The following is a 17,551-nucleotide window of genomic DNA, read 5'->3' as shown; positions in this document are numbered from 1 at the left end:
ACTTGGTGTGATGTTTGGCTTATCGGGAGCATTGCCTTATTGACCGCATTATTCAAGTGCCACATATATAAGGTTATTGCCGCACGCGCGCGCTCTCGTGTCTTCGTATGTGAGCGTACACGCGTATGCGAATAGTTGTTTTTTCAGCCCTGATTTTTGGAAAGAATAGAAACCTGAAGACAATATAATAAACTTCAAGCAGAGGATTACTTCATTAGTGTCAGAATATTTTTATTGGATTCTATTGCAGGATATTTAGCAAATAACCTAACATATTTCTAAGAATTCGGATAACCAACAGTTTTTATTTACTGTCCTTATTCTTATACTGTTGAAATATAACCTTTAGCCCTTTACAGTGTCCTTTCTTGCGATATAGCGTGTTTGCAGTGCTATAGCATCTTGGTATGCTTTTCTGGAATTTAGTTTAGGGAAGTGCGAGCCAGTCACGTTTTGCACTGCAAAATACTGGTAATTATACATACCATCACATCCACCGTAAACCCCGTAAAGTAATAAATTGATTCATTTGCATTCCAGATTATTAAGTTTTGTGCAATTTCCGCTATTACTAACGCCAATTTGATTGAAATGAAATTATACACACGAGTGCTGTGATATAAGTACTGGTTTCTGAGCGGTCTTGATACGACATATTAATTCAGTGGCACATTTTACACCCTTCATTAAAGGCGAGTCGTTAATTAACTCCGAACCTAACGGTTTTTTCTATTTGAAACATTGTACTATAAAAATCTAATATATATCTTTCTCTTTTTTTTGTTTGAATTTCAAAGTTGTGTAACGTATTTGTTTTGTTTTTGTGTATTGTTTTTTTCCGATTTTTGTCAGTCATTTGTTCTGTGTTCATGCACTTGTAAATTTCCCTATGCGACGTTGGCTGGGTGTGTTATTTACATAAAAATACACTGGAATTCGCTAGGCCCTCTAATTAGAACCAATAATTTGCCAAAGCCGGTGAAATTGAACTGATGGAGATAAAGTCCCTTACAGATACGTTTTTTTTATTCATTTGATCTGCAAAAATAAACAATATTGTACAGCGCGTGCACAGTGTTTGTTTTGTTGTTAGAATTACGAGTGCATTCTTATTATATTCATCTTTGTGCGTGTGCCAGGTAAATATGTGTGTACTGTTTGGCAGGCATAATGAAAGCATTGATAACAACACTAGCTGGAAGGTTTGAGGCTGTATATTTCTTACGGTAGGTCTAAAAATCACCTGTGGTTATTTCAATAGTACAGGGGAACATTCATTTCGCACCAAGTGTAGTCAAATGCAATCCACGCACAAAGAATGCAATCTTTTTTTAATTAAATTGCGATGTATATAATCTACGTATGAATAATGTATTGGCATAGTAGAATTTTCAATGTATAAAACAAAAACAAGGACCAGTGTGAATTTATAGTAATGAATTGATAAATAATATGACCGATTTGATACTTATGTATGTTCTGATTTCAGAACATGGATTCGGACCATAAGGATTGTTTGCATGTTTCGACTTTAGAAACGAAAATAAGTAGTAATTTACTTGCACCAGCTCACTGAGCTTTCCTGAGTAAAGTTTATGTTAAAATTACTAAATCCATAATTTATCTGCAACATTACCTTCAGAATGCGATGTAATCAACTGTATCATCGCCATCTCTGGACAACACGTGGTGTGGAATAAATACCGACGAATAACACCGCCGCCTAACAATAAGACACCATACTATGTAGATATCACAGTTGATCACATGATAATGGTAATTATTTTACTTTATTTAATATCTTTGTGTGTGGCGTTTTATACATAAACTTAAATCGAGATTGTCATTACTTTATAACGAGCATGCAGTTACTTTTGAATTCTCAGTAACCCAACATAACTTTGTAATTGAAAGCACCGACAAACAAGTTTGGGCGTCGAGACAAACATTAGTGAAATGCGGTTGTTCAATTAGCGTATATAATAAGCACTGTTCGTTCAATAATGTTGATGCAAAGAATACAGCAAAATCATATTCGTGTACTGAGTAGTTGAGTTTTTGATGAACACAGTATATGGAAGAATTTATCAACTGGAGAGCGACACGAGCGTCGTCATCGCGCGCCCTTTTGTTGTTTTTTTCTGCATTTCGTCATTCGTTGATGGCGTTGTTATTGACATAGTTTGATATATGTTATATAACGCATGAGAATATGAAGCCTAATTTGTTATCAACTATTAATCTGTTGAATTCATGAATTGCAGATTAAAGGCTGAGCTAGCTATATTACGTACGTGTGAATTAGATGATCACTTTCCGTAGTAGTAGGTTTAGAAGCCATCGTCTATGTATAGAATTTGTGATCAGCGCCGCTAATTCCCTGCCTTTGAATTGATTTGTTTCTGATTTAAACAACGTAACAACATGAAATTTGGTAACGGGATCACGAATATATTTTGGTATCAATTATGGCTATTTATGACCTGTGAATTTCAGATTCACATCAATTTTAAACAATATACGCTCACTGCAATGACAGCAGAGAAGGGAGACAAATGTAAAAATATCCCACACATGCGAAACTCTTATGCTATAACAATAGTATTTGAAATAACTAATTAAGAATATTAGTTTGATAACAAATCTGTTTACGTGATGGTTAATCTAACATTGGCCTAACCCTTTGAGTTTCAATGAACACAGCTGGTTAATAGTATTGGTCGCAGGTGGCGCTATTTTTGCTTCATGCATCTTATATCTTCAATGGCTTAAACTAATTAAAAGGTTAGCATATGTTCGCTGGTTCAATTGTTTGACCTCAGTACACAGACTGAAACATACATTTTACTCATACATGTTATATACCATAACAAAGATCTTGTTTCAAAATTTGAAAAATATGCCATTTGTTTAATTTATGCAAATAAAAAGTCACGTGATCACAGGAATAAGCGTAAATGAGTAAAACGGTTAATGACGCAATTAATAATTAGCTTGCAGCACGACTGAATATATTTTTTTATGTCAATATTATTATTGCGTTCATGATGTTTAGAAAGCGCCTTATTGTGGGCTGTTATCTCATCATATTAGCCATATCAATTCGAAGTATTATATAACTTTCTATTCTAGCATTGGCAGATAGGGGTCAACGACCGCTGTAAAAAGAGAAGTGAATTCACCTGGTAGAGTTGTGCTGATGACAGGATGCTACACACCTTGTAATTTAATAATTTACTGATAGAAAGAAAACGCCGTACGATGATGGTAATAATGACTGGGCATGATGCCTGTCATAATAGTCAAAGCATGCCTGTTCATAATTAGAAGCCTGTGAGTTCGGTCGTCGTTGTCGTTTATTCATTCGGCATTATCATTATCTTCCTTGACAGCATCGTGGTGGCAATTTTAGAATTTATTCATATCATTTGTGAGGGCGTACTTCAATTCAAAACGCACGTGCTGTTGTTGACAATGCTATCTTCTTGGTTGCCAGTGATCAAATCTCTGTCACAATATCATTCTAGAGGCTGCATCAGAAGCAACAAGCTCAGGTTTGTCTGATGCACAAATTTGGAGTCTGGGAAGATGGGAATCAGATGCATTTAAGCTGTACACCCGTCAAAATGGGAAATGTTAGTCAAAGTACTAGCATTGGCAGTAGTTGTTTCCCAAATGTCATGGTTGAGCCAGCATGGGCAGCCCTTATCTCAACCCTGTGTGTTATGTAATTGTCTTTGTGTGGGGTTAGCACAATGCGTGTCTGGTGTCATGATTTGGTCTCACACTCAGTGATGTTAAATTTGTGATTTGTTCAACATACTTGATTTGCTACTTTTAGTCAATAGTTTAAGAATAACTGGAGATGTATTCAAGGGTTATGATATTGTTAATAACATTGTCGTTTATTCGAACGCAAATATTTAGCCAGTTGCGTTCCTTCTTCAGACAAATAGTTAGCCTTAGTGCGCCATCAACAGTGCTGAAATGCGTAGAGTGACGTCGCTCCTGGAGGTGCGTTGTTTGATGTCACTTCTCGCCAAGGCAGATGCCACAGAAATGTAAGTATATTTTTTATTGCAGTAAATTGTTTGGATAATATTAATTCCACCACCCCAGCCACCCATTCTTTGACCACACACTCAGTGACGTTCGCTAGATTTGCTACTTTTAGTCAAGAGTTAGATATTTTAAGAGCACTTTATAGTTTATTCAGGTAACTGGATATGTTACGTTGTGTTCAAAAGATCTCTTAATATATTGTTTTAATAACCACAGCCACAACTGGGGTATTCGAATTAGGATAACTCAGTTATGGTCCCTTACCAGCCAAATACAAATGTATTTGAAGGTCTACATGGGTTCCAGGCACAAATTTGATTTAGTCATACATGATTAATAAATTGGACCATTGCTTATAAATCATCATCATCTTCGGCAGCCAAGGACCATTTATTCAGCCGAAGCCTCAACATTAACCCTTGGCAGATTTCACCACGATTTACTATATGTCGCACGCCCTCAAACGATTATAAGATTCACTTGGGCTCATTTGCATTACCCAATTAGAACTCATGAAAGAAACGACATCATTTAGTTAGTAAGTCCATGGTAAAATCAAAGACACAAAAGAAGAGTGTCTTTGGTAAAATTAAAAATGTTTTGCTAGTCTTTTGCTCTGTGGACGAGTTTACTGACTGTCAAAGAAAAGCGCTTAGTGCTGCATCTGATGGAAATGATGTTTTTTTGCAACGAAACCGGATCGGGCAAGTCGATTTGTTATCAGTTTCAACAGTTTTGTCTGTTTACAAAAACACGGATTGCACAAATATTTAGACATTTCATCGTCTTCATTCACTTGCCCACAAACAATTTTCAATGTTTGAATAACACATTTTGGAAACGTGTCAACGAATATAGACCTTCTGTTCTTGACTATCGGTGAATCAGCGCAAGGCCTACACGTCACCCTTGTTTTAATCTGAGATGACCCAAAACGTTCATATTTATGATACTGCAACGCTGATTGGTGGCGCCAGCTCCTTGGCGCGCCCAATCAAATGACTCAATTTAACTGCAGTGAAATACAGCTTTTCCTAACACGATCACGCACGTGCGATTCGCACGATGATATATCATATTTACACAGTAAACGTTAAATTTACATATTATCACTATACCGATGAGTGATAGGCCAACCTGGCTGTTACAACACACAAAATATCTATACCGTTTTGATGGTAGCCGGAATCTTTTTATTTTTTCCCTGTGTGGTATTATTCATATTCTTCTTAGACTCCGTCTTTGAATGTTTATTGCAGGTGGTTAGAAGTTGTCTTAAGCTGGAAGTTGAGAACGATGAAAATGGTTCTCTCGTTGTTCGTCGCCGTAACCTGTTTACTCGGGTAATATTTGTATACTGCCTACCATTTCTCGTTGATCGACGAGAGCATATCATGAACCGCATATCGTTCTAAAAATGAAATTCAGTGATAAAATAATCTATGAAAATACAACTTTGGGCATCATTTCGTTACAACACATGCGACTGTTTTTTTTTTTATAATATAGCTTCGCTAGTAACAGTGCATTGCATTATGCCATTCCTACATAGTATTCACAACAATGGTACACAAAGCATATAAAACACAGTAATGTTCAGAACGAGCATTAATATTCATAGCTGTATTCATTAACATATATATTACAGGGTATGTATGAGGTGGAATATAACTCATGTGTACATTGGATATCACCGTTTTTCCTAGTGTATGTAGAGACATGGAGGTTACTTTGATTTAACAAGTGATGCAGTGTATCCTGTGGTCAAATTTCATGATGCAAATCAATTCCAGTGGCTCCTAAATAAGTGTGTGTGAGCACAGTCCCTCTATCGCTAAAATATAGTTCATTTCAATCACCCCAAATGTCAAAAACGAAACATTTCTGGGTAAAAGTATGAGAATTTGTTGCGAAAATTATGTGAAAAAGCCCGAATTCCAGCGACGCGCCTTTTTCAGGGAAGGAGGCCAATTCACACCTAATGCAATAGCCGTTTCCATACTGGAGATGGAGGGACTGTGGCGTGAGTGTTTATATACTCACCCTAAATTTCTCATTCATAAAACAGTAGATGAAAGGATTAACAAATGTGTTTGACATTGCAATCCACAGTAACACGGCATTGACTCCTCGAATGGTATCCTGTTGCTTGAGATCTCTATGTAAACGCTGTATGATATTGAACACGTGTAGAGGCATCCAACACAATGCAAACATCAGAAGCAACACCACTAACATTTTAATAACCTGTCGAACGAATTTGGTTAATTTGCAAGAATCGTTAAGTAACGGAGACATAGCAAGAACATATACGACATCGTTTGCCTTTTGCCTTCCTGTAACAAGCATGTTTTCTTCTAGCTGTAACTCAAAAACTGTGTGACGTATCTGATTTTATTGATGTACAGAGACGGTACGGATAATTCTTCGAAATGTCTTAACTAGCCATAGCAATTTTACTTAAAAATCAATTGAATTAACCATTTCGGTGTTAGGGCGGGGCTATACAGTGTATAAACGGTGGTATGTATGGAATTCGGTAAACGTTAGAGCAGGAATAACCGTAATGTAATAATAGCCATCGAAAAATAATTGATCAATAAATGTATTGCAAACATGTGCATAGTATGAACAATATATAAACGAGATCTTACTTTTCGCTTTGACCTTTGGTTTGAAATGTCTCTTGCTTCATCTGCGTTGCCTGGCAACTTTCGTCCCCACAGCTTGAACCCAACAGTGATGTATGTATAGCATAGAACCAGTAGGGGGAGGAAATACGTAACACACATAACAAATACTTCGTAGATAGCAGAAGACGTCTCAGTTGGCCATCTCTCACTGCACGAGTATAAGAATTGTCCATCCCAGTAGAATTTCTTTGTTTTTCCCAACACCAGCTGCACTATCCCGGATACTATTGATACCACCCATATTACCATTATTATAATAACATTTCTGTATTTCGAGGCGCGTATTTTTAAAGGGTACACTATTGCGTAATATCGATCGATTCCTATAGCAGTCAACGTATATATACTGACACATACGGTTACCTACAGGATTAATATACATTTTGTGTATCAGTGATTGCACTGCATGCCTGTTATCCGATTATAACATCCACGTAAATATAATAATAATACAACAAAAAAACTGTTAATTGGAAAATGTAATACAACTTTGTTACGCGCTAATGTTATATGCAAATTTTAACGCGCCATGCAGACACACCCTATTATAGTAAAATATCCCAAGGGTTGAAACGCGCCAGGACTGTGGCATGAGCACAACTGTAAAGCCGGTGGGCATTTAATTTGTTCATGAGATGCATTAATAAACAAGAAATGCTGTGCGCGAAATTTAAATCCGGCGAGTGTAATCTCCGACGCGACGCAACTTCAATGAACCAGTGACTCTTCTGTAAAATGTTTTCTACTTCAAATGTCGTTCGCGTTGCTCTTCGAGATCTTTCTAATGAAAGTAATCGAAATAGCAGCAGCACAACTCATGGGGAAATTGTTTACTTCTGATCATGTGACACAACAATATATGAGTCATTCTTCGCGATAGAGGTCAAATATCGCAACATCCGGTTTCCGGCTTTACGGCTGTGCTCCTGCCATGTCGCTCGATCGCAATGAGTTTTAATTTGACAAATATTCAAGTGAAAATGCAATTATGTCACTTTCTAATGCCATCCATGTCATTACAGATACCATATATGTAAGGAAAACGAACTTTGAAAGGTTCGAATGCGTGATTTTATGCCACAGTCCAGGCGCGTTTCAACCCTTGGGATATTTTACTATAATAGGGTGTACCTACATCGCGCGTTAACATTTGCATATAACATTAGCACGTAACAAAGTTGTGATGAAGGAAAGAGTGGTATAAACAAAGATCAGTGATTACTTGAAATCGATACCAGGAAAGGGGGGGGGGGTAAAAGAAAAGTTATACAACATTTTATTATTTAATAATTTATTAAAATACATAAGTTTGTCCAACTCTCTGTGGTTAGTACAAGACATCGTCGCGAGCTTTTTGAAAACGTTCGAATGTGGGACGCTCTTAACCCGCTCTTCATATATATGTATGACACCAATCTCCTTCCCATATGTCTTTGCGCTTTACGCAATAGTACCTCTGCCACAGGCAGTCTTCAAATTTGTGGCCAAACACCTCACTACGCACCGCCATTTTCTCGTAGTTGTTACATCTGAATACGTACTACAAAACGTGGAAAAAAACGTGTGTGATATCCGAACTATTTATAAATGTCAAACTACAGTAAAAGGTAAATACGAACCATTTTATCGCGGTGTGTGTTTTGCAAGGTAATGTTATTGTAGTAAAATGGCACATGTGATACCTTAAAACAGGGAAGAAAAAACGTTCCGTTAACAAGTATAGTTGGGAAAGAAACATTGAAGACCAATTTCACTGAAAAGGGTTTCCCAACATTTCCGTTCATCTTTTATTCTGGTGATTATTTCAATACTTCTGGCTTGAACGGGTTCGATTTTCTGCGTCTAACAGCTATAGATCACTAAGATTCTAGTAAGTTTATAATGTTAGTCATTTATTGTACAATCGAATGCTTTGGTATGTAGAAAAGAATTGCACTCTTTTCATGAATAATTTACTCAAAATAACTGAACAGTTTATTCGGAGTCAGGGCGTGAAAAGTTTTATTAAACTGATTAAAGTAACCGAGTGACTTACGCATAACTTTGTTAACCGACAGGGTATATGCAAATGAGTTCTATGCAAAGCTGCTTTGTGCAGTGATGATAAGTAACGTATCGAACTGTGCGGAGCTCGGTATGATACATCTCAAAATGACCAATAGGTGTTCGCCATATAGAACACGTGACCTGCAATTTGTCATGCAATGCTCGTTCAATTGTTTACGTGTACCATGTTCTTCTTCGCATTATAGTGTACTTTGCCGTTTATAAAACACAGTACAAACCTTCTTAAATTATTTTAATCACTAATCTGGACTCAATATCTAGTATTTGCAGTATTACCCCAAAACTCCAATAATCTCTGCTGTGCGGTCACACTTTATGCTGCCTAGCTGCCGTTCTGTACATATTAAAACTTAGTTCGATGACGGGGAAAAAATTATCTTACTGACGATAAAAACGATATACCGTTGTAGTACCACAACCAAGCAACTCCCCAGGTGACTCTGATTTTGAACAATATTTGTACCACGACGTCAGTGTGATACCTTGAAAAATATGCTCGATCAAGCAAATTTTTCGGTATGTACATGAACAATTGGTGTTCGACCGTCACACAATTGTTCCAAGATCGCTTATTTTAGATAGATATTGGAAGAAAACGGAAGCGAGTACAACGTGAACAGTGTCTTTGTTACGTCGGTAAGAAATAAGTCAATATTCTTGTAAGGTTATAATATTCCTACTGAATCCCAAATCTAGTGTTCTTACTGAATCTCAAAACTAGTGTTCTTACTGAATCTCAAAACTAGTGTTCTTACTAAATCTCAAACTAGTGTTCTTACTGAATCTCAAAACTAGTGTTCTTACTGAATCTCAAAACTAGTGTTTTACGGAATCTCAAAACTAGTGTTCTTACTAAATCTCAAACTAGTGTTCTTACTGAATCTCAAAACTAGTGTTCTTACTGAATCTCAAAACTTGTGTTCTTACTGAATCTCAAAACCAGTGTTCTTACTGAATCTCAAAACTAGTGTTCTTACTAAATCTCAAACTAGTGTTCTTACTGAATCTCAAAACTAGTGTTCTTACTGAATCTCAAAACTAGTGTTTTACGGAATCTCAAAACTAGTGTTCTTACTAAATCTCAAAACTAGAGTTTTACGGAATCTCAAAACTAGTGTTCTTACTAAATCTCAAAACTAGTGTTCTTACTAAATTTCAAACTAGTGTTCTTACTGAATCTCAAAACTAGTGTTTTTACTGAATCTCAAAACTAGTGTTCTTACTGAATCTCAAAACTAGTGTTTTACGGAATCTCAAAACTAGTGTTCTTACTAAATCTCAAACTAGTGTTCTTACTGAATCTCAAAACTAGTGTTCTTACTAAATCTCAAACTAGTGTTCTTACTAAATCTCAAAACTAGTGTTCTTACTAAATCTCAAACTAGTGTTCTTACTGAATCTCAAAACTAGTGTTTTTACTGAATCTCAAAACTAGTGTTTTTACTGAATCTCAAAACTAATGTTCTTAGAACTGAGAGTTAATTTTCGATATAGTCTTTCAGATATGCAGGTTTTCTAACATTTCTACCTGATCGTGTCTTAATCTCTGATTGGTCATGATTCACTGGTAAATCCGCATGTTTCTGCTGATTTTCTCTCACTTGTGGTGGTCGGGAAATTTCTGAGTAGACATCACTTGTGTTTGGATGGTATGTTTCTGATGTCTTCCGCAGGTGTCTGCGGTTTCTGCGATATGTTCTGCCTTCTTCTGTTGTCACTTCAAATGATCTTATGTTGACCTGGCGATCTACTTGTGTTTTTTTCCATACTTTATCTGATTTGTTGTAAGGCATCATTCTCACAGTATCTCCTTGGTTAAGTGTTGGTAGGTCTTTGGCATCCTTGTTGTAGTAATATGCTTGTCTATACTTGTTCTTCTTTATTTCCTGACTCATTCTCTGGTTAATTGCTGGGTTGAGGAGTTTGTCAGTGATGGGTAATAATGTTTTGGTTCGCCTATTCATCAGACGTTGTACTGGCCTTGTAGTCATGCCTTGGTGTGTTTCTGAAGTCTAGTATTCCGAGGTATGGGTCTGTTCCTGCTAGTTTGGATTTTCTCATTATGCTCTTTGCTGATTTCAGAGCATTTTCTACTTTCCCATTACTTTGTGGATATCTTGGGGATGATGTAATGTGTTTAAAGATCCTGTGGTCCGTTGTCTGAAATACAAATGTCTGGTATTCCATGACGGGCAAAGTGAGCTTTGAGCTTTCTGATGATGGTCTTTGTGTCTGTGTTGGGTAGGTAGTTTACTTCCCAAAAGTTGGAGAAATAATCTACTGTGACCAGGTAGTCATTTCCATCAAATACGAATTGGTCAATTCCAACTTTGGCCCATGGTCTGACTGGGACCTAGTGTGTGATCAAAGTCTCCTTTTGTTGTCGCGTTCCAAACGTATGACACACGTCACATTTGTCAATGTAGTCTTTGATTTCTGCATTCATTCCAGGCCAATATAAGCATTCTCTTGCTCTTCGGAGACATCCCTCTGTTCCAAGAGGTGATGAATGGACAAGTTTGAGCATGTCATGTCTAAGTGACTTGGGGATTATAGATCGCTCTCCTCTGAATACTACGCCATCTTGGACACTGAGTTCATGTCGAACCTGGAAATATGGTGTTAGTGCTATTGGCATCTCAGCCTTGGTTTCTGGAAACTCATTTTGAATCATACTTTTCAAGAGCTGTAGGCTCTGATCGCTTTCTGTGTGTGTGTTGATGTCCTGACATCTTGGTTGTGAGAGGGGCAGACTCTGTACCATGTTTACTGACTCTATTTCCACTTGCAGATTTTTTGGTGGCTGATCTGTCAAATATGCTCGGCTCAGTGTGTCAGCCAGATACATTTTCTTCCCTGGGTGGTATACTAAGTTAATGTCATATCGTTGCAATCTTAGTAACATTCTCTGTAATCGCTTTGGTGTGCTATGCAGTGGTTTCTTTATGATAACTTCCAAAGGCTTATGATCAGACTGTACTTTGACCTCTCTGTCGTGTATCTCCAACCAACACCACTCAGTTCCTTTCAGCGTTAGATCTCTAAGTAGTTTGCATTCTTCACTTAGTTTTGGTATGAATTTGCTTAGGTAGTTTACAAAGCCTATGAATCTCTGTACTCCCGCCACATCTTCAGGATTTTCCATTTGTCTCACTGCGTCAACCTTCTTCGGATCTGGTAGGAGTCCTTTTTCTGAGATGATGTGTCCAATATATGGAACTTCGCTTAATCTGAGCTTGATTTTCTCTTTGTTGAGTTTCAAGTTATGCTCTCTGCACCGTTCCATCAAGGCTTTCAACTTGATGTCATGATCTGCAGTGGCTTGTTCAATCATATCTCCAACTCCATAGGTCAATATGTCGTCCACTCTGGAATTTACTCCTGGAAGACCCTCAATATCTTGGTCTTGCCGACGTTGGTATTCCTCTGGTGCCCTTGAAATACCAAAGGGCATTCGTAACCAATGGTAGTGGCCAAAAGGTGTGTTGAAGGTGGTCAGATAAGAGCTCTCTTCATTAAGTTCTATGTGCCAAAATCCATTCTTGGCATCCAATACAGTGAACACCTTTGCATTATCCAAATCGGGCAGTATATCATCTATGGTTGGCATTGGATAATGACTTCTCTGGAGGGCAGTATTCAGGTCTCTGGGATCTATGCAGATTCTAATTTTGTCTGGTCTCACGACTGCAACTAAGCTTGAAACCCATGGTGTAGGTTTTGTTACTTGAGCTAAAATGTTCTCATTCACAAGCTCATCCAGTTTCTTCTTCATTGGACCTGGGTGCATGTACAACTGGCTTCACATTTGGGTCTATTTTCAAATGGTACTTCCCTTCAAGTAATCCAGTTCCTTCAAAAACGTCGGGATATTCATTTAGAAGTTGTGCTGGTGTAATTGGCTGTACATCCTGATTAGTCACCACTGCTTGCGTCTGACTTTCTTCACTTTTGTCATTTACTGCGTGTATCTGGTCATAGTTGATCTTTACTAAACCCATTTGCTGTATTGCTCTGCTTCCGAGCAGTGGGGTACTTTGCTTATCATCCATGACTACAAATGGTGCTAAATACTTTTTTCCATTTCTCGGGTTTACCATTTTCACTTTGGTATATCCCAATGGCTTCAATGTTGCTTTGTTGTACATGATCAGTAATTTTCCAGAATCCGTGATTTCATAATCATTGATCTGGCTTTAGCATTATTTAGGAATTATGTTGCATGTTGTTCCCAAATCTAGTTGAAACTTCACAGGGTGTTTGTCTATATTCATTGTAGCAAACACTTGTTTCGTGTAAGGGCTTTCTGTTACCTTGTTCACCTCTTCACTTTCAGCTAATGTTTTTGACTGAATTTCTTCATAATTGTCATCGTCACTGTTGTCTTCCATATTTTCTGCCAAACAGTGAACCTTTTTCTGCCTTTGGTTTCTTTTCAAACAACATTTAGCGAAATGATTCATCTTCCTGCAGTAGAGACATTTCTTGCCATATGCTGGGCATTTCTCTTTGCTCCTCTCGTGTTTTGTTCCACAGTATTTGCAAGTAACTGTGTCTTGTGCTTGTTTCCACTGCGGCTTATTGAATCTATGTTGCTGCTGTTTCACTGCCATAACCATTGCTGGGGCCTCTAATGTTTTAATCTGCTCTTTGGATATTTCTGCAGCTTTGCATGTCTGTATGCATTTAGTGAGGTCCAGGTCAGATTCCCTGGTGCTCTAAGGTGTTCCACAATGCATTAATACTTTCAACTGTATCAAGAATTACTTCAAAATTGCTGGAATGCAACTTTCTGTGAATATGTGATTGTACTTCTGGGACACTGTATTTTCTTGCACAATGATTGCTGTTCTGGGCTACCGTACCTCGCCAATCAGGCCTGTTTTGTATAAGGCTAGTTTACTCAGTTTTTTTGTTTTTCTCTGCCGTTTTCTATTACCATGCCATATTCACGCGCATTACTATCGAACGGACGGCGATCTGCAAACTGTTTCTTTCTCTGTCTTTTAATTTCCAGTTCTTTTCCAGTCCACCACTTCTGACACCATGTTCCAAGATCGCTTATTTTAGATAGATCTTTGACGAAAACGGAGTACAACGTGAACAGTGTCTTTGTTGCGTCGGTAAACAACTACACTTTACTGAGTGTCGGCCATGCCGTTCAAGAGCAACACAATACTACGCATGCGTACAACATTATCATAATCATGTCAAAGGTTAAATATATGAAACTACGGTATCTGAATACCACTTGTTACAACCATGGTACGCAGTGTGTCCGAAAATGGAATGCCCTGTGTCATACCCCGTATATTTTATATTACTTTAGCGGAATTTCTCCTTTATAGCGGAACACAGACGCGCACGCAATCGTGAAGTGGAAGCGCGCGAAATAGTTCTTCGTCGGTGGCGGCGCTGTTAAATACTGAAATAGATGAAACTTGCGTGTCAAATCGGCGAAGAAATTAAATACAGGTATTAACGGCACAGTGTTCAGTTTGTGTGTATAGTAATTACGTATATTATTATTATTAATTATTATTTTACTAACTGTAATATAGTAATATACCTTGTTACCCGTGAAACCAAGGGCGTGTAACTAGTACACTTACTTTACATTTACATTATTTCAGAAATTTTTCAAAACAAAATGTATCACTGATCCAACACGTTTGCCTATCGCCCTTGGACTTTTCTAGCTACGTTCAAATAATCAATTACGTGCTAGCCACAGCTACAAATCGATAACTACAGAGATGCTACCGATACTCCGGTGAACAGTTTTGACAGGCTGTAAACCGATCCTTAACGCTGTGGCTGACTGCCGCATGCATAGGTGACGAATCTCCCCCTTTAAATGTCATTAACCGCCGAATATCACTCAAGATAAAATGGGTACGACATACTAGTATGTCCTACCGAATTCAGCTATATTCTAGTCACCAGATGAAGGTAGCTCTTAGAGCCTAAATCGCAGATCATTTTTACTCATGCTCTCTCAGCAATGTTAATCTGATTGCAAACAATTACTGATACAATATAAGTTGCTTTAGAATCAGGCTAGTTTATATTCTTGTCATATATCTTGACAAAATATTTTGCAAATGGTTTAAAATTCACTAATATCTTGCCTTGTTTTATTTACTCCAAGATATTTAATTTTTGTTGCACAACTGAGTAGATTCATGTTAGGAAAAATGAAATCTAATGATTTTCACAATATGTTTTCTGGGTTAAGTTAAAATCAAACTCACGATATCCGTATTATAACAGCAAATTAAAAACATAAATATATCTTTCGTTTATGCTTTGCCAATAGATGAATTCAATTTCATATAACCCGTTCCAGAAATTTCTGTATAAAAGTTCGCTGACAGAGCCGAAATGGCTTGTACGCGTATGTTAGCAGCACGTGAAAAGTCGACGAACCTGTCAGCGTGTCAAGGTCATCGTATTAGCCAATAGGAGCCGTGCACTGAATGCACTGTACAACACACCAACCAATCAGACATGACATAGTAAAAACAAAAGAAGCAATGTTGATTTTAAAATTGTTCTTGTCATTGCTATTGTGTGGTATAAATATGTAATTGTACTGGTTTGAGTAGATCTACAATTGAAATATAAATCTACTCGACCCTTACAGTTATCTATATCAATACTTTCTCTCTGTTTTCAATATGTTATGTGTTTACATAAAACATATTGTAGTATAAACTATCAATATAAAAATAAATAAAAAATACCCGTGTATTTATCATCGCTATAAAAATATAATTATCAATTACAGTCATAATGTCCGACCTTTTTGCTTTTATATACCGCCTATGAATTTTATATACCGTACTAAAAATAAATGTATAAACTACATCTTGTATTTAAGATAATAACAAAGTACATCTACGCAGCTTGGCATATTACTTATGATATCAAGATAGGAATACACGCGCTGTGTACCATTTCAATTCAGTGAAGACGAAGGAAACGGTCACCCCCGCAAGGGAAGTGGTATGTGATACGCTGCAACCACCGACGAAACCTTGTAAACTACGATGAGCCGTCCAAAGACGCGGAAAGCCGATATCAATCTAAACTACAATTTAAACTGAAGTTAATGCCATATTGTAACAATTTTTCATTCTTTGTTATGTGATAAGAGTTTGCAAATTGTACATATTAAAACAGGTGCGATTTGCACTAAATTACGTGTGCTGCATATTATTGTGTTGTCATCTAAATTCCTATGCAAATTAGTAAGCCTCCACGTGAAGGTTTACGAATTTGAATACGAAGTATAAGTGCTTAGAACAATGGTGCATGTGACCAGAGGTAGTATACATTTTATGCTATTTTAAGAAACACTTCTATGTTTTATGACTGTCGCAAAAATATGCATTCTCATATTCATTTCGTTTATGAAAGGTTGCGGGAAATTACTGAAATAAAATTTGTAATAGTGAAAAATAATACTAGTTTTATCAAGGAATCTTGATACGCTCATATAATAAATGGCGCCGATATATAATGAATGTGATTGATTTGAACGCAATGCGATCTAAGAAGGCAATACATTCTCAGTTGTTAGGCAAGCTGTTTGTATCTGACAAAAATGGAGATACCAGCGTCATTGTCCCGGCGATTTACAACATAACTGTCGATGCATGTTAGTATCTACATACCTGAAGAGTGAAGAGTGTCACGGGGCACATCAGTTGTCCGAAAATCCAATGACCATACATGATTGTCGTGAAAGTAAATGACATAGAAAAAATTGTCATCGTCAAATCAGCCACAGCAAGATTCAGCAAGTATGCATTTAGATCATTTTTGCACGATTTACCGCATAGCAGTACTGCTATTACTATAGCATTCCCCGTTACAGATAACACTATTGTGATCGAAAAGGCAACTGTCAACGCCGTTTGCCAATTTTTGGACATCTCCAAGTCTTCATATTCGTAATCATCATAATTGTACGACGAATTCCCTTCGTCTTCGTACATGTCGTACAAGACGAACAAATCGTGATCTGTAAGATTGAACATTTCTTTCAATTTTTCATAGGATATCATTTCAGCAGGCGCGTACTAGAACTTGTTGACATGCGAAAAAAGTCTTGTCCCAGGCTATTCTACGTTGTTGTAACGGCGTATAATAAGGCAATACTGTTTACAAGAATGTACCACTATCAACATCTAATAATAATATACACACGCTGTGCGTGGAATAGTTGATTGCAAGCTCGAATATTCTTTGTTTTGGGCGATTATAATTAATGTAAATAATATGCTTATAATAATAACTACGTGTTGGCACTTCGGCCAACCAATTATAGACGCAGGCCGTACGACGAATAGTTATGTAGATAATGTTCACGTATGCCCCTTGTGACTTTGCATAAATATACACTGCTCCGGGCCTATAATTCTTATATGCAAAACATAACGACTCGTGGTTTATTGTGTTTCAGTCTACATAGGATTTTATATAAATTGACTTTACACATTATCAAATTTGAGTCAACAGACCTTTAATGAAAAAACTCAAGACAGCATTGGTTTCTTATCGAGCCGACGACCGCCGGAGTTGAATGTACAGTCTCCCCCTACACCTAGCGGACAAGTTAAACATTGTACCGCACACTAGGCACATCAATAACCCAGGGGAGCACCGTTGACAAGTAATTGAGAGTTCAAATGTTATTATTATATTTTTTGCGTTTCACTGGT

At 37.2% G+C, this 17,551-nt stretch overlaps 1 protein-coding gene across 1 annotated transcript; it reads right to left on the bottom strand.

Moving 5' to 3' along the window:
* Positions 1-1,607: 1,607 nt before the first annotated feature.
* LOC144349231 (tachykinin-like peptides receptor 99D) lies at positions 1,608-16,894 on the bottom strand. Its single transcript, XM_078007885.1, has 4 exons — positions 16,502-16,894; positions 6,717-7,118; positions 6,106-6,309; positions 1,608-1,742 (listed from the first exon to the last, which is right to left on the bottom strand). Exons 1-4 carry the CDS (start codon positions 16,892-16,894, stop codon positions 1,608-1,610), a joined length of 1,134 nt encoding a protein of 377 aa, XP_077864011.1.
* Between the last annotated feature and the right edge of the window lie 657 nt (positions 16,895-17,551).

Source organism: Saccoglossus kowalevskii, chromosome 19, assembly GCF_978046115.1.
Source record: "Saccoglossus kowalevskii chromosome 19, keSacKowa6.1, whole genome shotgun sequence".
Taxonomy (NCBI): domain Eukaryota; kingdom Metazoa; phylum Hemichordata; class Enteropneusta; family Harrimaniidae; genus Saccoglossus; species Saccoglossus kowalevskii.
Note: the sequence above shows the minus strand (reverse complement) of the source record. Positions and strands in the feature narration are given on the sequence as shown.